The sequence below is a fragment of the Cupressus sempervirens genome, chromosome 2, assembly GCF_028749045.1.
Source record: "Cupressus sempervirens isolate cs-2001-9-10 chromosome 2, ASM2874904v1, whole genome shotgun sequence".
In the NCBI taxonomy this organism is placed as follows: Eukaryota; Viridiplantae; Streptophyta; class Pinopsida; order Cupressales; family Cupressaceae; genus Cupressus; species Cupressus sempervirens.
Window position 1 is genome coordinate 652,135,119 of NC_143119.1, and position 22,892 is coordinate 652,158,010.

Below are 22,892 nucleotides of genomic sequence, written 5' to 3' on the forward strand. Positions count from 1 at the left end.
GAAATGAGCTCATATTTATAATGCCTTTGTTGATAAAAGTTTTCAAAAGAACTCAACTCTTGAAAATTTCCAACTTAACTCTTTTGGCAACATTTAATACTTGGCTAAGACATAATATTAATGAAATAAATGGCCCCTTCAAATGATGACTCAACCCTCAACTTAAGTGATATTATAAAACTAAATTATAACTTTATAATAAGTCATATAATGATTTCATAATAAATTGGCCACTAAAAATAATATAACTCCCAAAAAAACTCATCATTCAATATGTCGTCTAAAATAGGAGTCACACCTATTATTTTTCCATGTGACCATATGCACTTTCCAAAAATAGAAAGGGTCCATCTCAATCAACACCTAGCTTACCACAAATAGTAAGTACAGAAAACTAAGCCCAAATGAAGTCCGATTTGAGCCAAACGAAGATCAACCTATAACTTACTGAATTGTGGAGAAGATAAGATCCTCCCAAGCCAAGCTACTACCTCAGAAGACCCTCTATCCACAATAATTAGCCTACGAGGATCACAATAATAGGCTAATCTTTCAAACTCTGATACTAGCAAAAATGAGGACATTGCACAATCAATGATTAAGGTTGTTGGAGGCATCAATAGTCAAATACTCATACAACTTTTATACAAACCAATCAGAAAATTGCATTAGTGGTCTATAGAGACGAGTCAGCCATTTTAAGACATCCAACAAATATATCATCAACAATGAAATATCATCCTCCATGGGTAAAGTCAATGAGGATTTAAGAACAATCTGAAACATGTAAGTCAGCAGAAAATAGTTACTACTGTCAAAGATGGGAATTAGAGACCCCAGTTATTGAAATAAGAGAGTTGATAGAAGATCTTAGTAAATAATTATTTCTACCAATTAGTGTCATTATAGTATTCAGTGATATCCGAAAGAGTCAAGTGGAGTACGAACTGGAAAATAACTGACAGATGTTACAATATAAATCAGTGTTTAGGGAGCTTATTTTAGAGCACCAATTTATAAAGGAATTCAGTGATTAACTAGTTTGTTAAATGTTAAAAAGGGAAGCTCAATTTATTAAGATGACTTGACAAACTCATGAGATGATATGGTTCGATATGAAGATAAAACAGCCCTTCATTATTGTGGAGAGAGGTATTGATGATAGAAATTTGAGAGTGAAATTAGCAATCAATATTAAAGAAGAAGGGAAACAAAATAGAATCAGACGCGAATGATAAGCCATGGTATATATAGATCCCATGAACTCATCGTAAAGGTAATGGATTTTGCAGACAGAAGTAACAGGGCAAAAATAATGGCCTGCTGCCATAGCCGACCACACCAACCTACATCAAAATCACACATGCCAAACCCAAAAGAAAGACATATATTTAAGAAGGAGAAGGTTTATACTCTTGCAACAGAGATGTACATTAGTTATCTAGAACAAAGATCATTACAAACATATGTAAATATATTATTGCTCAAGAGTAATTACTCCACCTTTCTTTGGAAATCAAATAGTTTAAGAGTAATATTACAGAAAGAGTATTGAGCTGAGTTAAATCATAAATCCTTACGGTCATATGCAAGGGGCATTATAGTTAGGACATTATCATTCAAAACGATTAGAGACTTGTAAGTCTCAATTCCAGAAAAAAGACATGTAAGTGGTGAAGTAATGCGAGGAAGACTAAGGAACATATTGAAATCATCTAAGGATGATACATGAATGAGTTATTTAAAAGATTTAAAAAAGGGAATTTGTAATGAATATTGAGATTCCTATAAAGACCCAAGAGATTTTGTAGAGGGCATTTTTGAATGTTGGTCACAGAGGGCATTCATGATGAATGTTAACAATAGAGGGCATTCTTAAATGTTGGTCACAGAGGGCATTCTTTACGAATGTCAGCCATAGAGGGCATCCTAGAATGTTGGCCATAGAGGACATCGTATGAATGTCAGCCATAGAGGACATTCTTGAATGTCAGCCATAGAGGGTGTTCTTAGTGAACACCACCATGCTTGGTGGAGGGCGCTTGTAGTGAATGTCGTTATTATTGGGAGAGGGTGTTCTTAGTGAACACCACCATGCCTGGTGGAGGGCGCTTGTAGTGAATGTCGCTATTATTGGGAGAGGGTGTTCTTAGTCAGCACCACCACTGTGGAGAGAGGGCATTCTCAATGAATCATCACCATGCTTGGCAGAGGGCATTATCAGTGAGCGTCACCACTCTTGGTAGAGGATGTTGTTAGTGAGCATTATCATTTGTGGTAGAGGGCATTCTTATAGAATATCGCCATTATGGGCGGAGGGCATTCTTATAGAATGCCACCCTTATTGCCAAAGAGTATTTTGGAGATCCTATATCTGGGAGACTTATTCATTGGAGACGAGAAACACTTATCAAAGACAAAGCACCACAATACATTGAGATAAGTTTCATCTTTAACTATTAATAGTAATTTGTATCTTGTAATATTAGATTTAATAAATTTATATATGACCATCTAATCCTATATTGAAATTGTTGTTGCAGGACTACGATCAAATCGCAAGGAGAGAATATTGAATTGCTTGAGGACAAGCAACTTTGGGAAGGGCGGATTGTAATGTCCCCATTTCTAAGAATGAAATTTAATAATTATAAAGATAAGATTAAATAGTTAAATAATAATAAATATAGGTAATTATAATTATAAATATTAAATTAATTATAAATACAAAATAAATAATTAAACATTGAATCCAAGCTTACAACGATAAACATTCAAAAGACTTAATAGTCATCGTAATCTTCTCCATATTGAATTAAGTAATACAATTATCTAGAAAATGTTTAGTGAGAAGTCAAGAGACAACTAAATAATGTGATTATTAAACAAATACTTTAATTGATGGATGATACTCAGACAATATAGTTTAATGCAATAAGAAAAACATATCATTATCATCAACAAAAAAATATATAGAAACAACATAAAATATTCAAGCACGATAAAGACTATAAAATATATAAATTCAAACCAATAAAAGACTAGATGGAAATAATACCATTGGCCCATCGTAAGAATGAATTCTAAACTGCAAACATATTTGAGACTAATCAGATTAACTAGAAGAGACATGACGAAGAGTTGTTGTAACAAACGAATTTTCATAACCATTCAAAGACATCTTAAGATCTATATCTTCTAACGTTTACAAAGTAACTAATTCCATTCCACATGACAATGACTTCTTTTAGGCCCCGTTTGGTTGGGGAAGATAAATTTGTGCCATAACCAGGTTATCTTATAACCAGGTTTTCGAAAACCTGGTTTTGTGGTTTGGAAAGCCAATGGTCCGTTTGGTTGACACGGAAGATGAATATACCGTGGACCCCACAATATTATTAAAAAAATTGTCATAAAATTCAAAACCTGGTTTTAATTTCGAATTCCACCTTTTTGTTGGAAGAAACTTCTTCCAATTTTTGACCAAAATTGGAAGATGAAATTGAAAACCAGGTTATGATTTTAAACAACCAAACACCAAAGTTTTTTTGCAAAACCTGGTTTTACTCCTGATAACCCGGTTTTGGCCCTCATCTTCCAGCAACCAAACGGGGCCTTAACAATAACAGGAAATAACTGTAATATTATTCGGTGAAACGACTATTAACTAATCCAACTGTATTTTCATGTTTAGCTGATATAACGCGAAACATATTCATTGTAAACAATTTAACCATTCCTAACTAAAATCATATTCAGCTGAAAAATAAAGCAATGACTATCTTTCTTAAGTGAAAGTATACATATTCTTATTCAAATTTCGATTAAATTAACTACTCTAATTGAAATAAAAAGACTATCTAATATTCATGCTAAATGTTTAAAAGAGTGAAAAACATACAGTAATAACGGAGAATCCTTTATCTGGTTGTGCAAGCTTTGGCATTGGTGAGAAGAGAAGCATTGACATAGGCTTAACCTCCCAACCTCGGACCATACTTATCCCCACACATCCTAACACATTAAAATGACCCTCCCTACCTCAAGATTGGGCCTAGGATGTTCTTCAATCCAGCCATCCGAGCTACCGGGTGGTTTGAGTGCCCAATCAATTATACCTTTATAACTGACGTCTATAGACATCAAGTGATCATAGAATGGCATATATGCCTATAAACTACCTTGGCCAAGGATTTCCAATGGGTGGATGGACCCGATCACCACCACTCGACTTGACAACAAATTCCATTACAGGGACAAGCATGAGCTATTAAGTGTTTTATTACTTAGATATTCATATCTGATTTCATTCTTGTTTCTTGCAAGTTAACTCCACCTCTTCACCATTTCATGGCTTCTCTGTTGGTGAATCCTTTCTGTTTTATTTACACCTCTTCACCATTTCATGGCTTCATTGCCGGTGAATCCTAGGTGTTAGAGAATTAAGAGCATTATGTTCTTAATGTCATGGATCAAGACTAAATGGTTAACGCCAATGTTATTCAAACTAATGGTGATGGTTTATATAATCATTACAATACTCTATAGCTATCATTTCGACTTCTCAGTGCTGGTTGTAGTATTCACTAATTAAAGATCAACAGAACTATATGGGAATCATAAGACCCATCAGCGAGTATTCATATTATAATCTCAATTCTATTGTTAGTTTTTCTTAACCTAGCTGACTACAATAGGATTCATAAATCAGAAAAGATGGGAGTATAATACATGACGAAAGAATAACAATAACTTGTTATGTATGCGATTGGGATTTTGATTGGAACTTGGCCTCCTACCATCCTCCAACTAGTATTCTTGCTCGGCTTAGTGCACCATCCGCTCGTGATTATAATGTGATCCAGATATTTGCAGAGTCCGGTGGAAGTGAGAATAATGGTGATGACTGGGTGTAGCAAACTGAATATGTAGTAACATAGCAAAAGAATGGTGGGTTGGCCCAAAACAATCCGACTCTTATCACGACTTGGAAAATATGAACTCGGCTTGGAATGTAAAATAAGATACGTAGCAAGGAAAATGAGGATGATATCTGAGGTCTTGGTATGGCTTCTCTTAAAAAAACTAGCCATGACTTCTCGAATTCTATCGGTTTCAAGAAGTCCATTCGAATTCCAACATTGATTCAATTTGAAAATGAAGAAAATGAAGAGGGAAAAGAAATAAAGAAAAATTGTAAAGAGGAGTAGAAGAGATTATAATTTCATTTATTATAATATATTCTTATATACGTTCACGTAAATATATTGATGAGATGACATCATTAGATTATGTTACTATAATTTATCGGTGCCATTTCATTCTTATATTTATGTGTTCATATGTAAGTATTTATTATAATGATATGATAAAAATTAATAAACAAATCTCTTGAGGTATGTATTATATTTTAAATTAGATTATTTTATGTTTTTCCTATATTGTTTCCTTAATAGCTCATGTGGGTCCCATAATGTAACCTATGGTCAAGTCATCATATCCCTTCCAAGGAAGTCTAAGGTCATGCCTGCCAATCCTGATGACTAAACCGAACGAACATCCGATTCCAATGATCCCGTTTAGCAATGCTTCCCCTCTCTTCAATCTTCTCCTGCAATCACCCATGAAAACACTTTCGCCATAATAATAATTCCATAGTAATTCAAAATAAAACATATTAATCACTATTTTAAATCAAACAATTGCTAATCATCTAATAAGAGTTATAGGTTACCGACCATTTCATCAGCAATTAGTACAACGTATATAAATAACTAACTCATTTCACATGATCATGAAAAGAAAAAATTCGTTAAACCAACAGTTATGATCAAATTAAAAATTAGGGAAAAATTTGGGATGTAACAGTTGTGATTGGGATATAAAGTCTCAATAGGTTATGACAACAATAAGACACTCAATGCACAGGAACAAACAATATATTTTATTTCTCTCCATCATTAAAACAAATTCGGCAATCACAGATTGAAGTGCATATAGAGGATTACTGGTAGATGAGAGGAGGATGACGGAGGGATAAAAGACAGTAATCGCAGGTACGGGAAAAAGAAGAAACAACGCATAGGAACAAATATCGACCAATAAAGAAATCTTAATACTGCCATACTCCAATACATCTCATTATTATAGAAGTGAGTTCGTGGGTTGCCCTCATAGAAATATATAATCCATTTGTCAAGATAGCATATAGTGAGCGGTAGCCAAAAAACAACAATATTAGGGTGTGGAGCTCTTTCAAGAAGGTTGTGACATAATAGAGGTATGAAATACATATTGGGCTTGGAGGTAGCATACCAGGAATCACCATCTCCATATCAAGTTGCAAGTATTGCATAGTATAGATTGATCATATTGCACATATCACTTTCAATTGAAGATATTTCCAGTGACGGCTAGATAGAGAGTTCATATAATCCTGAAACATCATATAAATCAGGCCACTGCGAGAAACTCCTAGGGACACTACATCCTTTAAAACTCAACATGTTTGTTGGTCCAACTTATCTAGTTGTTATGCCTATTCTATTCTCATTGTTCCTCGGAAAATAATTGAATTTTTCTAGTGGCACAGATGGTGGTGCCTAATTGTAATTAGGTGACATTTAATATTTGTAGCTATTATTATGGAAACCCTAAGTAGGGTTATGTGGATTAATTTGGGTCATTGATTTCAACTTAATCTTCGGCAATTCATTGTAATTGAGCCCTTGTGTAAAGAATTGCTCATGTCATTTGTAAAGAAGATTTGTTGGATAGTTGTTGCAAATGCGAATATACTACCAAATCTTCTCTGTTATTGATTGTTGTGCTTTACATGGTGAATTATTGGGATCTATTAGGAGTATTCAATGGTTCATTTACTGCCTCACTCGGAATAAATTTGACTCCAAGTTATTAAGTTAGAATTTTCTTTGAGTAGTACAATTGGATAAGAATAGTTGTGAATGGTACACACTTGACTTGATCAATAGACCAAACCACTAGCCACTTACTGATTGTGAGTCTTGCTTTGCATGGTCGAATGACATTTGAATGCACTTAACTTCAATTTCTACTTGATCTTTGATTTGAATCCGTAGATGAGATTCAAGAAATGGAATTGATTTGAAAATCATTTAGACGCAGCTTAGAAGCTTGCACTAGGTGAGTGGAGTTGATGACAAGACTACACCTAGTAGAGTCCAAGTGTATTCACTCTTCCTTGTAACTTAGCAAGTTAAAGTCTAGTTGCATTTCATAAGTTAGAAGATCAAAGTATATGATTCATTGCACATTGTGAAGCCAAATCAATTGAATCAAGTTTACAAGTCTTAGAAAACGGAGTAAGTCCCAATAGTGATCCCAACAAATCACATCATTTAAACTAAGTGAGCATCCACATTAAGAAAGAAAAATTAAGCCGCCTTAAGATTTTTCATTGCAATTTTAGCATAAGAAGTGTCTTTATTCAAGAGAGGGTTTGATATTTGGTGTTTATCTTGTAACATTAAATGTTTTTTCCTGTATGTTGTAGTGGAACAAACCCACATCATCATCTCCCTTTTTGCCAAACTCTTGTCAACTATGCCATTTGAAATGGATATAGAATATTGACCTGAGCTAGGGTCAGCAGAAACCATAAATGAGGAGTGGGAACTTTTACTTTTTGGTTTAAGCCTTGATTAAGAAGTCCACAGCTTAGGCTCTGACTTGAGATTTAACGAAAAGGCTAGGCAGTGACATAAAGATCCATCAAAGCCCACTTGAAGGGAGCTCCCAGAGTAGGGAACCATACAACCATGAACATGGCTCTTGGGGAGCCCATCACCACTAACACAGGTAATTTGAGAGACAACCAAGTTAGGAAGCCTACCAAGAGAACCAAAAAAATTTCCATCCACAGCACTCTCTATCACATCAGCAGACTAGCCATCCTCAACCAAACCAATAGAAAGTAGATTGAAGAGGAAGATAACACTTATCCACAAACACTCCCTCCACCTACTAGACTACCACAAACATCACCAAGAACACCAAAAGCTTTGCCCAAAGCACATGTAGAAAATGCCATTTTCCTTACATAAGTAAAAGTTAAGTAAAAATATGTTGGTATGATCAATTTTTATGTTTTTTCATTTGTTCTTAATGTTTAGGAGCACATGTTCATCCTTTTAATTATAGGCCCACTAGATGACATAATCAAGATATGAATGAAAAATTTGACAATCAATAATTCCAATGCAGTGGGAATTATGAAAAAGAAAATCAACAAGGAGGTGCTTCCAGATGGGCATAGACCCAAGGTGAAGTAGAATTTTGTTAGCAATTTACATGAAAATGTTGTCACAAGACTCATGACAATTTATGGATCCTTTATTAATAAATGTAAGTTTATATCCTGTTTGAAATTACTGCAATAGACATACCTTTATAAAATTGCACATTAGAAGCTCCAAAATTATCCGTTTCACACTTTCTGCGATTTGTCCTTCCCCTAGAATGTCTGAAGCAATTGGAGTTCCACCATATGGACTTTGCACCAATGCCAGTCCTGCAACCTTATCCTTCAGTTTAGTCCAATACATAGCCATAGCTGCTGCGGCATCCACCCCTCCTTTGCTGTGACCAAGGACTAATACTTTTTTTCCATGGTACAAATACAGATTTTCAATTTGTTTTGTTATATCCTGGGCATTGGTTTTCACTGAAGCCTGCGTTAGCAACACAATATGTATCTATATTCTCTTTTTATTTTAACAAAAAATGATTTTACAAATGAACTTGGAATGAATAGCTTGAATGCAAGCACTCACCTCACTATGAATCTGAGCAATATGGCATGTCAAACCCAATTTCGACAATAAATTTTTGGTATCAATAAAATACAGAGGAAAATGGTTGCTAAAAAGACCTGTTATAACAGAGAAAAGATGGATAAATATTTACCTGGTTCAAGGCACTTGAAAAACAAGGGCATTTATCATTCAAGGTCACAAAGAACTTACCGGGAACCAAAAAATACACAAATTTGTCCAGCAATATGTGTACACCATTTCTGAGGTGAAGATGACACAACAGTAATGGTCAAATAAGCTCATAGCGGAGGTGACAAATATACACAGCATATTCAAGCATGGAAACAGGTTTAGTATTTATTCACTGTTATTACAAATTATCATGAAAGATGAAAGCTACCTTGTCACTGCAAGCAGCTCCATAAACCTATTTGTACCATCCTGAACAGGATTAGTAGGATAAGTGCGTTGCAGCCAACCTATATCATGAGCAGAACCGTGTAAAGTTGTTTCTATCCTCCCAACAAACCTGGACAACAAAATTAACCCAAAAATTGAGAATGAAAGCATACATTTTGTGTGCTAAAGTTTCTTTAATGGTCATCTTAGTTAGGCTTTAGTTTACTACGTAGTTTCTGTTTCTGTCATTAGTTCACGATTGTTTCTTTTAGAAACACCGTCTTTGCAATCTATATTAGGAGCTTTCATCTTCTTTGTTTAATATAACTACAACAACATCAATTTATTATAGCATAGTATTAGAGCAGGTCGATGGGATTTCATAAGATTTGGTGAATTTTTGTAAGGAAAATTCGAGCCTCTTTTGATCTGGAATTTTTTCCAGAAATTTGCTTTTCATTTTTTAGAAATAAAAATCATTAGAGGTATTTTAAATCACTTTTGTAGTTCATCTTCGAGGATTTTTTCTAGAAATTGCAAGCCTAGTTAAGGGTTTTGATCCCACAATTTCTTAGTTGCAACAAAAGTGTCTATTAATTTAGGGTTGCATGTGCTACTTTAACATGCGAAGTCTCATGTTTTGTCACCCTTAAAAATTTCTTACAGGTTTTCATAATTTTTTCCCATACAAAAATTTCTAAGGGATTTTCATTATTTTTTCCTTTCGAGAGTTTCTTATGGGTTTCTATAACTTCTCCCTTAAAATTTTTTGATTTTGTAATTTGCAAAGTTGCATGGGGATTCCTTTGTAGGTTTATAATTATTTCCTCAAAAACTATCTGGTGGGTTTTATTGTTTTTCCTAAAAAATGAAGCTTTGTAATGTCTGGTTTTGATTGATTTTTCACCTCAAAAATCATGTTAGATTTTGGTCGATTTTTCACTTCAAAAAGTCATGTTCATTTTTTTCTATTTTTCTCCTTAAAATTGTGTCCTTTTGCAGTCTATTTTGAGGCAACATGCTCTTCTACAAAGTTTGGAAGGTTTGTTGATTTTTCCTCAAAATCGTGCTAGTTGTTCTCATTGTTTGTCTCTGTCTCCAAGAAGAGCAACCCCATCATTCAATATCAAGTTAGATATTTTATGATGATTTCTGGTCAGATGTTTTGCTGATTTTGAGAGGGTTAGTGGCAGAGTCAGTGGCAGATTCTTGTCCCTTGTTGCAGAGCATTCTGAAGAAGGGGGTGCCCTTCTTTATTCTTTTATGGACGATTTTTAGCTTCTTGGTCATTTACATTTTGTAGATCTAGGGAAAGTCTCAGCAGCAGCATAATGTTTTGAAGAATTTGTGACCAAAAGACAACAATTAGACAATGACCATTAAGGGAGGGCATTAGAATATTCTAATGTTTCTTTAATAGTCATCTTAGTTAGTCTTTAGTTTATTAGGTACTTTCTATTTCCGTCATTAGTTCAAGATTGTTTCTTTTAGAAATATCATCTTTGTAAATCTACATAAGGAGCTTTCATATCTTTTGTTTAATACAACTACAGTAACATTGATTGATCATAAGAAAGTATATTATATTTTATATAAATCCTCCCCCTCTCTAAGCTGAAAAATGATTGATCATAAGAAAGTATATTATATTTTATATAAATCCTCCCCCTCTCTAAGCTGAAAAATGACAAAGTACGAAAAGCATGTTGGAATGAGGAAAATTCCTCTAGGCATTGCAAATTCCACCTACCCCAAAAGAAAATTCCTCTAACCCTCCTAAATTCCACTCTTAACTTGGGCTTGAAAAGTGATCTTGTAGTCAAGGTGAAATTATTTCATCACAAAGAGATGCAAATCGAGTTTGAAGAGCATGATAAGAAATCTATTTGGAGATGTTTTGTAATGAAACATGAGAATTCCTCCAAGGCTGGCAGATTCCACCATGCCTTGAGGAGAATTATTCAAATAACTTAAATTCTCACCCAAGTCTAGAGGGATCAAACATCAAAACAACATCCTAATCGGCATTGCTATGAGTGAAATAAGGTTGACAACGGAGGTAAGTGGGAAGTTTTAGGGGAAAGTGATCAAGCATAATGCATGAGGAAAATTCCTCCAAGGCTGGCAGATTCTGCCATGCCTTGAGGAAAATTCCTCCGACCCCTTGAATTCCACCCCTTATGTGGAAGATGAGAAACACTGAAAACAAGGCCTGAGATTTGAAAGAAAAGCAACTTGTTAACAATCTGACCCAAGTACTGAAAAGAAAAGGTGAATTGGACAATTTTTTTGTGAAAGCATGCTGATTTCTTCCTTGTATATAAGGCTTAAAACTTAAGTTTCTCTCCCTTACAATTTGCAAAAAAACCAAGAAAAGTGCATAAGAAAGTGATCAAACGAGTTTAAGTGGAAATTATGAGTTGGCATAAAATTAGGTTGCATGAGGAAAATTCCTCAAAGGGTGATGGAATCTGCCACCCCAAGAAAAAATAATTTTCCTCTCAAGAGCATGACCTTCGCCTTTACATGGAATGAAGAGGAGACAAGGTCAAGGCCTTGGATTTGAATCAAATACAACTACATGGTTATCTGATTTAAGGAATAGATAGGACTGAATTAGACTGAGTTTTGGATGAAGTGGAGATTGAGGTATGATGAGGAACCCAAATTCCACTTGATAGGCTAATTTTCACCTTGAGTTTAATGGGCCTAAACATGATGCAATCATTTCTAAATTGCAAGCTTAACCATCAAAATGAAGCAATTGAATGATCAAGCAAGTCAAAAGATGAAGTGGATGTTACCACAAAATGAAGTAGCTTGAGGGTGGCAAATTCCACCACCCTAAGAGGAATCCTTTTTCTCATGAATGTGATTGATGATTAGCTTGGGCATGGCTAAGGTTAGTTTGAAGAAAAAAGATGATTAAGGCCATAGGGGGGTCTGGATTTAATAAAATTGAAACTTTGATTGTTAAATTCCTCTTACCCCTTACATTTCCGCCAAGCATGATGAGATCAAAACTGAGTAGGTGCTCCAAAATGAAAGGATGATCAAGACAAAATGAGAAGATAAGTAAAGACTGAAGTTAAAGAAAGAAGAAAAGTGTCCAACAAAATTGAAGGTAGACGAAGAATTTTCCCCTTAGAGTGGTGGATTCCACCATCCTCAGAGGAAACTTGATTCTTCTATTGTATCTGAATTCTACCCTTGCATATGAGACTCAACCAAAGGGGCAATACAGAGCAACTTCATTTTCATAAGTAATCATGATTGGAAGCAGAATACTTTCTCAATGGAGAGAGGTCGCAAGTTCACAATTGACCTATGAACATAGATGGTAAGTTAAGATCTTGCATCCTCGTCTAATTCCGAAGTCGAAGAAGAAGATGATGAAAGGAAGAGAAGCATGGAACCTAATAAGGAGGGAGTCCTTGAATCAGAGGGGTGTCCCGATGATTACTCAGATTCGTTAAATGGATTCTTCCATTGCCAAATGGAAGACTATGAGGTGTTTCCGAGTTGCAACATTTTAGGGGTAGAGGAAGGAGATTAAAAGGATGAAAAGAACTCATTCCAAATGGAATATGGAGAAGATAAAGAAGGGGAGGCACCAATGGACGAAACACCAGCACATGCATTTGATAAAGAAAAAGCCATCAAATAAGAACCTTTGGTAAAGGCAATGAACCTAGGGGACAAAGCCAACCCGAAGAACATCTTTGTTGGCGATGATTGAAACCCATTATTGAAACTTGAAAGTAGTGACATTCAAGATATTTATGGAATACAAGGACATATTTGCTGGGACCTATAAGGATCTCAAATGGGTTCCGCCCAAACTATGTGTCCATCGGTTTCCACTCGTGCAAGGGGTCATACCTGTGTGGAAGCAATCTTACCCGAAGAACATCTTTGCCAGCGATGACTGAAACTCAATGTTGAAAGTAGTGACATTCAAGATATTTATGGAATACAAGAACGTATTCGCCGGGACCTATAAGGATCTCAAAGGGGTTCCGCCTGAACTGTGTGTCCATGAGATTCCACTCGTGCAAAGGGTCGTACCTGTGCAGAAGTGATCATACCGAATGAACAAGAATTATGCTGCATGGGTCAATGATGAGATTGCAAGAATGCTTGACACAGGCATCATATTTTGTGTACAAACAAGCAAATGGGTATCTCCGTGTGTAATTTCACTAAAGAAGGAGGCCAACCAAATAAGGATATGTGTGGATTTATGTTGTCTAAATGCAATAACCATTAAAGATCTATTCCCAATACCGTTCATAGACAATATTCTATAGGAAGTTGCTAGACACAAGATCTATTCATTCATGGACGGATTTTCTGGTTACAACCAAACATCCATCACATAAGAAGATAAGTTAAAAATGACCTTCATAGTAGAAGATGGAGTCTATGCATACAACCAGATGCCTTTTGGACTATGTAGCGCTGTAGCAACATTCCAAAGAATCATTTTTCACATCTTCAATAGGATGTCAATCGAAAAATTTAAGGCTTTCCTAGACGATTGGTCCATATTTAGTGCGGAGGACACACACTTAGTAGCCCTAAGGGAGTGCATGGAGAGATGATGTAGGAGCATCCTAGGCTAGTAGTAATCCTACATGGTAAAGTGGTTGAACCTTGGAGTTGGAGAACACAGTCGTAGAAGGACTGGTGTTTGGTTATAATTGGGCAATTCTTTGATGTACAGTTGGTCGAGGAGCTCAGTTCTCACTGAAGGTTTTCTCAGCATCTACACTATTGCTCGGCTTATACTGTTCTGCTCGGCACTCGAAGGAGCTCAATAGTGCTTGGCTAGTGGTTGTTGACGCTCAACAGCTTGGGCTTGTCGAATGAAGTTCTTGTGGATTTGATCAATCAACTCGGTGAATTTAATGCGCAAGGAGTGTGATCATGATGTGGAGAAATCATGGGAGTTTGTGTGGACCTATTTAGGTCTTGGTTATTTGTCCTAGGTGTATTTAATGGGTGTTGTAAGCCTTCTAAGGAATTTGGTATTTAATATCTGTTGCAAACCGGCTTATGGCTTAAATATGTATTTAATACAAGGGTTTATTTACTTTGTAACTTGCTAGTACGACTTGTGGCTTAGTTGGGTATAAGTAGAGGGTCTTCTGGAGTCTTGAATCATTATCATCCAACATGGAGAAGACGGAGCAGCTGAGTGGAATGAACTTGTGAGCAAAGATAGTAGCTGCGGCTTGGGAAACAAGGAGATTGTTTGGTGGCTTGCGAGCGCAAGTTTAGATCTCGCCGGAGGTTTCTACAATAGTACTATTGTGCTACAAATCTAGACTAGCTAGGGTTTTTGGGTTGGATCTTGCAGAACTATTACTTGCTTTGTATTTGGCCGTAACCGGGAAGGCCTTACAGCCTGACACATTGCATGTAATCAATTGTTTTATGAATAAAGAATTGTGTTTGGTATCAGATCTTGTATCTTGTGTTGTGTTTCCACTATGTGGTTATTTGCTAGGGGCTAGGACATCTCTTTTGGGGATTCTCTTGGCTTGCATTGCATCAAGAGATGCCAACAGGCTAAGTTAGCACAAAACCCTAAAAAGTGCAGATTCATGGTGCCTCGGGGAAAACTACTGGGGCATATCATATGCAAAACAAGATTGAAGATGGATCCGAACAAGTTCTAAGTAATTTTAGAAATGGAACCTCCCACGGATGTGACCAGAGTGAAGTCCTTTCTAGGATACATTGGGTACTATAGAAGATTTATTAAAAATTTCACTCAAGTTTCCTACCCACTGGACAAGTTGACTCAGAAGGGGGAGTTCTACATGTGGAGAATGGAGCAAGATGAGACATTCGAAGAATTGAAAACAAGACTGGTAGGAGCGCCTATCCTCGCCTACCCGAACTGGGATACAGAGTTTCATGTGCACATGGACACATCAAACTTTGCAATCAAGGTAACTCAAGCCCAAACAGGTGACCATAGATTAGATCACCCCATTTATTTTGCAAGTAGATTGTAGTCAAAAGCCGAAAAGGATTATAGTACAAAAGAGATGGAAGCTCTCAGAATGGTATACGTCGTGTAGAAGTTTCGACAGTACTTGTTGGCGACGCTATTTGTATTCTATGTGGATCACCACGCTTTGATGTACCTAGTGAATAAGCCAATTATCCAAGGGAGAGTGAGTCAATGGTTTCGCCTCCTATAGGAGTTTATATTTAGTATTGTAGTATGCCCCAAAAAGAGTCACATGAGCGCGGACCATCTCTCAAGGATCAAGTTGGAGAACCACCGAAGGGAGTTAACGATGACTTCCTTGATGCACAATTGTTCTAGATTTTCGTACTCCCATCCTGGTATACAAGCATTGGAGAATACCTCTCAACAGGAGAGTCCCCGAGGGAAATGCAACCAAGCGAGAGGAGGAAGCTCGTGCTAAGGAGTCGAACATTCCAATTGATTAACGAGTTTCTCTATAAGATGGGACCCAACTAAGTCCTTTGATGATGTGTCGTGGAAGAGGAAGTGTCAAGTGTATTAAGAGAAGTGCATAAAGGTCTCAGGGGTGAGCACATGGGGCCCGACACAAGAGTGCGGAAGATACTTCTGGCAAGGTTGTCGTGTGCTACCTTGTATAACGACGACAGAAAATGGGTCGTGAGCTACAATACTTGCCAAAGGGTGGGAAAGCCACTGAAGAGAGACTTTATGCTGCTTAATTTGTCGAACATGCAAGAACTTTTTGAAAAATGAGGACTAGACTTTGTTGGAACCCTGAAGGCAAGTAAAGCTTGGAGGTGTCAATACATTGTTGTAGTGACAAAATATCTCACAAAGTGGGTAGAGGCACGAGCCCTACCAGACAATTTGGTAGTAAGTGTGGTGAAATTTATCTACGAACAAATCATCACTAGGTATGGCATTCTAATATGGCTAACAAGTGACCGAGGAGGACATTTCATGAATTATGTCATCTGATCACTCCCGATTGTAATGTCCCCCTTTAGCAATCGACCAAGTGTGTGCGTTAGCCTAGTTCTACATGGTCCTGAGGGCTAACGAAGGGTACAAAGGGATCTTAGAGTGTTTTGGCCTAGTCATCTCCAATTTGAGCCAAAACAGAGTTGATTTACTTAGTTTCACGCATACTTACTATTTTTAGTAAGTCAACAGGACACAAGGGAGGCTAGTTTTGGTGATTGAATTTGTTACTCCAAGGTGAGAGCTTTCCAACGAGCTATCGCTCGTGATATTTGAAGTTCAATAGCTAATATATTTTTATGCCTGAAGTATTATTAAAGTAACAATTAATTTTGCTGTAAAATATTAAAGAGTTACTTTAATATTAAATTTTATGGGAATGTGTGCAAATCAAAAGGGGCGCCTAAGGGAGAGATAAATGATTATTTTAATATATTTTATATCGGACATCTTTTATCCCACATTGTTCATGTGAGTGGAATGGCCCCTTGGAGAAAGAATAAAAGGGAGCGTTAGTGGCTTCATTCGACAGGTTGAATATGAGAAGAAAATGGATGTGTAAGTTGCTGATCTGTTCTTGGCATTAGAGGACGTCTATCCTCTCGTGTGACATTCTAGACATCATTCCCTTGGGGTTTGGCCTTTGGAATTCATTCTATCAGCTTTATATCCGGCAGATTGGGTGCATTTCCAGCTACAACCAAGTTCCTGTAGCAAGTTATTGTAGCAGTGCATCACTATAGCAATTGTATCACTGTAGCATCACGTCATTGTAGTAGCGTGTCACTATAGAAGTCGTCACTATAGCAGCTACATCACTGTAGCAGCCGAGTTACTGTAGCAGTTGCATATCGTTTGTAGCAGGTCAATACAAGGGCCACGCCCTCAACTATTTGATGTAAACAATGTTTGTTCCGATTTATTGTTGGAGCATTTAGTGAGTCAGCTTTGCACTTGTTATTAAATTTTGGAAATCAATATAAATAGTGTGCTAGTGATTTCTGCAATATATGTTGCGCTTTTTCAATTCCTATATATATGTCACATGCCAAACACAACACGATACAGACAACCTTTTAGAACCATAAGGGTTGTAGCATATAATGGAAACTGCAAGCTAGGTGTTTGATAAAATTACCATATAGTTGTGAATACTTGTAAGCAGATTTTGGGGGTATCCATTACAACGATGGAGTTCAAAATCTGTCATTCCTTCTTGAGCCCATACTACTCGAGAGCAAATGAGCAGGTCAAATCAACGAATAAGATATTGGTATCAATCATTTATAAGTCTTGCGGAGTCGAAGGAGAGGACTGGGAGGAAAAAGTGTCATTTGTGTTGTGGGCTTACTGCACCACTTATAAGGTTACCACAGGACAAACTTTGTTTCGATTGATGTATGGTCAAGAGGCTGTGGTGTTGGTTGAGTTCATGGTGTCAAGCCTCAGGATAGCAATCGAGAACAAATTAGGAAACATGGAGAGTCTTAGGGAAAGGTTGTATAATTTGAACAAGCTTGATGAATGGAGATTAATGACGTAGTGGACCATAGAAGTATCTCAGCTCAGGTGCAAAGCTTGGCATGATAAACACCTAAAGCTAACAAAATTGACGCCAAGCCAACTTGTGTTGATGTATAACAAGTGTAATGAGATTAAACTGGGCAAGTCAAGTAGGTGTGACCGTACAAAGTATGCGAAGTTGGTGATAATGGAGCAATTAAGTTGTGGACCTTGGACGGGAAAGAGATAGCCAATCCAATCAATGGTTTGAAACTCAAAATTTATCATCAAAGGCATGAAGAACGGAGAGATGATGGCTCACACACAGGTCCAATGAATAATTTAGACTTAGGAAATACTTAAAGACTATATATACTTCAAATTTACAATTTCAAAATGCAAGAGAATAAATAGGGTCATACAGCCACATCTAAGTATAAGTTTGTACAATATTGCAAGAACAGCAACCTAAGATAAGGCATAGGTAAAAGAGCACACAACCAAGGAACAAGTTGCAGGATGGATAGATACGGGAAAAAAGAAGGTATGACCAAAAGTACCCATGCCTACAACATCTCATGTAACGCCTCAAACCATATAGTTTGAAGGGTTGAGTGGCTTAGAGTGCCAAAAATGGTGGCAAGAAACTCCCAACGATGATCTAGTGAAGGCCACCATAAGGAGAGTGCGGGTGAAACGGGTAATAAAAAAACCAGTCTTTTGCATTAAGGATTTCGAGGGTTTCTTGCGAATAATGATAGATATCTATGACAGGCACTTTAAAATGAGTACCTTTTCATATTTGGACCGTAATATAGAGATCTCCTTCAAGGCGTAAGATTTTACCAGAGTATTTGGCATACCTAGATATGCGGAAGGAAGCAAGAAGATTAATCTAAAGGCAAAGAAATTGGCATAAGAGGCAACGGAGCAATTGGTAACCTTGGTATACAGAGACCTATCTGACGCAGAGAAACAAACTCTAACGTGGACTTCCAAAGGAAGAGGACTGAAAAAATGGACATTAGGGAGGGACAATGGCACTGCATTATGGACCTGGTAAAGAGTAGACTCAAGAGGTCCAATCGTGCTTCAAACATTTCATTCCCACATGTGGCATTGATTAACAGGATTATGACAGCAAGGGTATATGACTGGGCAGCACTACTTTCCAAGAGTACGTATGAATTTATGACATTGTAGCATAAAACATTCTATATGTCGCACTATGCTATTGGATTATTTCTCAATGCCACAACATAATTGATTCCAGTTAATAGGCTTGAGAACAAGCCAAGACCCTTAGCTCAAGGAGAACCTTCCATTATGCAATGATGTCATTTGGACACACCAAGTGTGCAAAAGACCATAGCAGGGAAACAACGCAGACATGAGGTGGATTCAGGATCACAACATGAGAACACAGATAGTGGCAGACAAGACACCTTGTCCGATAGTGACAATGACACAGATATGGGTGACAACAAGCAAATGGAGGAGGTTGAGATCATCACAGCAACACCACTATTGTTCCCATGACCTCTTCTCTCCAGGACAGCTCATTTGATTACGAGTATACACATCCCTAGTTTCAAATAGATCAGGCAACCCATTGACATGACTCTGGCCATAGTAGTGGTTGAGATAGCACCCACAGTGATTCCTGAGCCAATAGTGATTCCTCGGGTAGTAGTTAGACCTGAGCCTATTCCTGTACCGGAGACATAGTCCCATACCTCGCCAACTAGGTCTTTGTCAAAAGAGGTGATGGAGGTGCCCAAGCAGGAGCAGACACACAATAGCCACGAGATGCCACAAGTTCGGTTGGATGTGATTGGGTCAGATGTTGTTGTCATAGTGGATGTCATATTGCTAGTTAATCCAGCTAGAGAGATTGCAGACTGGGTGAGTACCGTACAAGATTTACATAATTATTTGAACCAGAGGTTCAACAAAACACAAGTAGCACGAGCATCTTGTGTTCTTTCACCTATGAGGGAGGTACCTGAGGTTGAGGTTAGGAAGCTGATTGTATCTCCAACAGTTCTTCCGGATTACGAGAGCCACTTCACCCATGCAGATGAGCCCCCACTCCAATAGATAGTACTTAGAGGATATTGGAGGCAGTAGACAGGGCTATGGGTATGCAAGAGAAGCCAACATTTGGGTCATCCAAGGGCATAGGCGAAGATGTAGAGGCCTACTTAGCAGATATAGTGACTCAAGGTCGCCAAGTGCTGATCTTTGCTCAAACAGGAGCACTTTAGGGGTTAGTTCAGGAGTTGGAGCATGTTCTCTTGTTTATGTGAGTAGGTTGCCCTGCTACATTTAACGTATGTTTTGAGGCACAAGGCTGGCCTGACACAGACTCCTGAGATGAGACAGGATTGGATTGTTGGAGAGCCAGTCGTGGAAAGCGGAATGGAGACCCTTGCTCGTGAGATAGTGAAGGTGTACCAAAACACCTACTATGCTCTACGATGGAATAAGAGAGATCAGGTAGCCCAATTAGTTGCAGTAGAAGGGAACTTGGCTACACAGCAGTCAGCCTAGGAGTCGGAATGGGCAGCACTCACCACTTAGCTCGAGGTAGTAAAGAAGGAGAAAGAGTCCAAGAGAACAACATCCTAGCTCAGCTCAAGACAGTAAAACAAAAGAAGAGTATGCTAGAGGAATCTGAAGCAAAAGAGATAGAACTTGGGAACATTGCAGAGATGATGAAAAAAACATTGGAGATTTAGATGCAGGCTGAAGACGATTTGAAGAAGAGGACCGAGCATGCGCGGGAGTTACAGGCACAGTTACAATTAGGGGCACACTTGCAGGCTTTCACATCAGCACCTCTAGGGACACACCCTCCTTTCTCCTAGCTTATGCTTTGTTGTATTGTATATAGTCACATCGTCTCCATTTTTGTATGTCATCTGGAGACGACTTTATTTTTGGGGGGACGATGTCAGCAAAAGTGTGTTATGCCATCAAGACTAGTTAAGGTGTGTGTTAGTAACCAAAGGGTGTTCCGTTATGACATGACGATTCGGTCACACCCCTTCAGGATCTATATGTACACTCTCCATTGGAGAGAGAAGGCATTCAGTACTAGTCATTTACTACCTATCTTGTATGGTCGTATGATGCACTTGAGATACTAAAGCATTAATGAAGTGTATTCCTGGTTCTTAAAGCATTGCATTTATGTCTTATTACCTGTTACTGTAGTATGCTTTAATCTAGTTTACCCTAGGCGGTAAACAAAGACAAATTCATTTCAACATCAATCCAAGGCAAATTTCGCTTTGCAAATTGGCAGTGAGGTACTCCCTAGTTGACAATGAAATTCTCATTAAGCAGCGATCTGTTATGTGGCATAGTGAAGTATCCAAGGTGGAAGAGTGAATTCTCTTGAAGAGCTGCCAACTTAGACAGTTACAGGTAATTTTCCTTCAAAAATCAGAGATAAAGAGCAAAAAGATAGTAAAATCTGAGCATGTTTTGAATTGAAAAACTTTTGTTTCCCAGATTTCAAGTTGTCGGATCAAGATTATTTTGAATTGTAAAAAAAATAGGATTTAATCTCGAAATTGAGAAAAAAAATTATTTCTTTCTGGATATTAATGTGATTTTATATCATGAAAATTTTAAGATTTCTTTCCAGATGTTAAAGTGATTTTATATCATGAAAATTTTATGAGCTTAATGCAATTTCTCTCTTGTTTTGCAAGGTAAATGTAATGTCCCCTTACGTAATATTTTAGAGTTGGGTCCAATTTCTTATTGCAAGAGACTTCTCTTTGCTAAAATTATATACTAAATGAATTTAAGTAATAACAATACCTCATTTACAGTTATATTTTGAATGAATTTGAGTAATAACAATACCTCATTCACAAGTATTCACTTCATCATTATTAAATCAAATGTAATAAATGATGGAGGATATCGTGGGTCTGAAGTTCTAAGATCAATCTGAGAATCGGACAAGGTATCTCATTCAACCAATCAACTATCTTCACCTAGTTAAGATCACAGTTAGACTAGTTCTTAACTCTCTCGTAATATCACTGTTTCAAAAGATCTCTGGAAGCATATTAAAACTGTGGATAGATGCTCCTATTATCATGAATGAATCAATGTTTGTCATGACTGTTATTTTAGATATATTGATTGCTGCCATGGTTTGCTACAGTTAATATTTAATGAATTGCTTTATTCTTAGGAGATGATCTTTTAATGTTTCTTTTATCTCCCCAACTAATCGTATCCCTTGAAGTTTTACTAACGCTGCCTCTCTAACTTGTTGGTGTTGATTATAACCGCTAGTGACTGAATAAACATACTATCTTCTTATGTCACATGCTGAATAATCACTGACTTGTTAATTGTACAAGTCACAGTTGATTCAATCCACACTAAATTTCTTATGTATACTTCATCGGGTCTGTGTGGTTGCTCTTTGATCTTAGGTGTGGGATCTTTTATATGTGCACAAATCAATTTCTTTCTTAATGGCCATAAATTCTACTACATATTTTAGATGTATATTGGTATATGAAGATGAATGTATATGTAATTGTTGTCTCAGACTAATCTCTATATCCTATGTATCTTTATAACTGGTATGAGATTACAGTTCATTACTTTCGTTTGTATCTGCTTCTCTTTTTATCAATGATGAGCAAGTAATCATAATGTTTCATGCTGTTTTATGTTGCTCCACGATTGGCATGCATATATCTCTATTTGCTGACTATGTCGTTCCCTCTGTTATGTGGGGATGTTTGTATCGCCTCTATTCGTCTCTAATAATACATTCCCCGCTGTTGACTTTCCAAATTTTCACTGTCAGCGCTCAATACCCGGGAGATGTGTGTTTGTGCAGAGTGTAAATATGTCGCGAATAAGATTATCTGAAGCTGACGTAGAATAATCTTCTCCACGGTGTCCTGCTTATTCGTCATCTTTCCTCCCTAAAATATCTCTGTTCACTGATTTGGTGAGGTTAATAGTGCTGGCCAATATCCTATTAGTTTTTTCCTGTAACTTTTTTTCTTACTCTTTATCCACTTCTATTTATATATAGTTTTGGGACGAAAAGACACGTCTTATGGGTATTGTTTCTTATTATTGTAATTGATGATTATTGCAATCGCTTCCTTTCATTTTGGATCATAGGTTATTTCAAAATGCAGCAACGTATAAAGTCTATA

The 22,892-nt window shown here is 37.1% G+C and overlaps 1 protein-coding gene across 5 annotated transcripts in view; it reads right to left on the reverse strand.

Moving 5' to 3' along the window:
* The window catches only part of LOC149575060 (uncharacterized), a 92,743-nt gene that overhangs the window by 33,446 nt on the left and 36,405 nt on the right, over positions 1-22,892 (reverse strand). For 3 of the 5 annotated variants that reach the window (XM_089814938.1, XM_089814941.1, XM_089814940.1), the window contains exons 3-6: positions 9,196-9,324; positions 9,006-9,055; positions 8,814-8,911; positions 8,427-8,711 (exon numbers count right to left, since the gene is read on the reverse strand). In XM_089814938.1, the coding sequence (XP_089671064.1) occupies positions 8,427-8,711; positions 8,814-8,911; positions 9,006-9,055; positions 9,196-9,324 (562 nt within the window). Of the gene's footprint in view, positions 1-5,460; positions 5,612-8,426; positions 8,712-8,813; positions 8,912-9,005; positions 9,056-9,195; positions 9,325-22,892 lie in introns of those variants that run through there. The other 2 variants (XM_089814942.1, XM_089814939.1) reach the window with 2 other exon arrangements.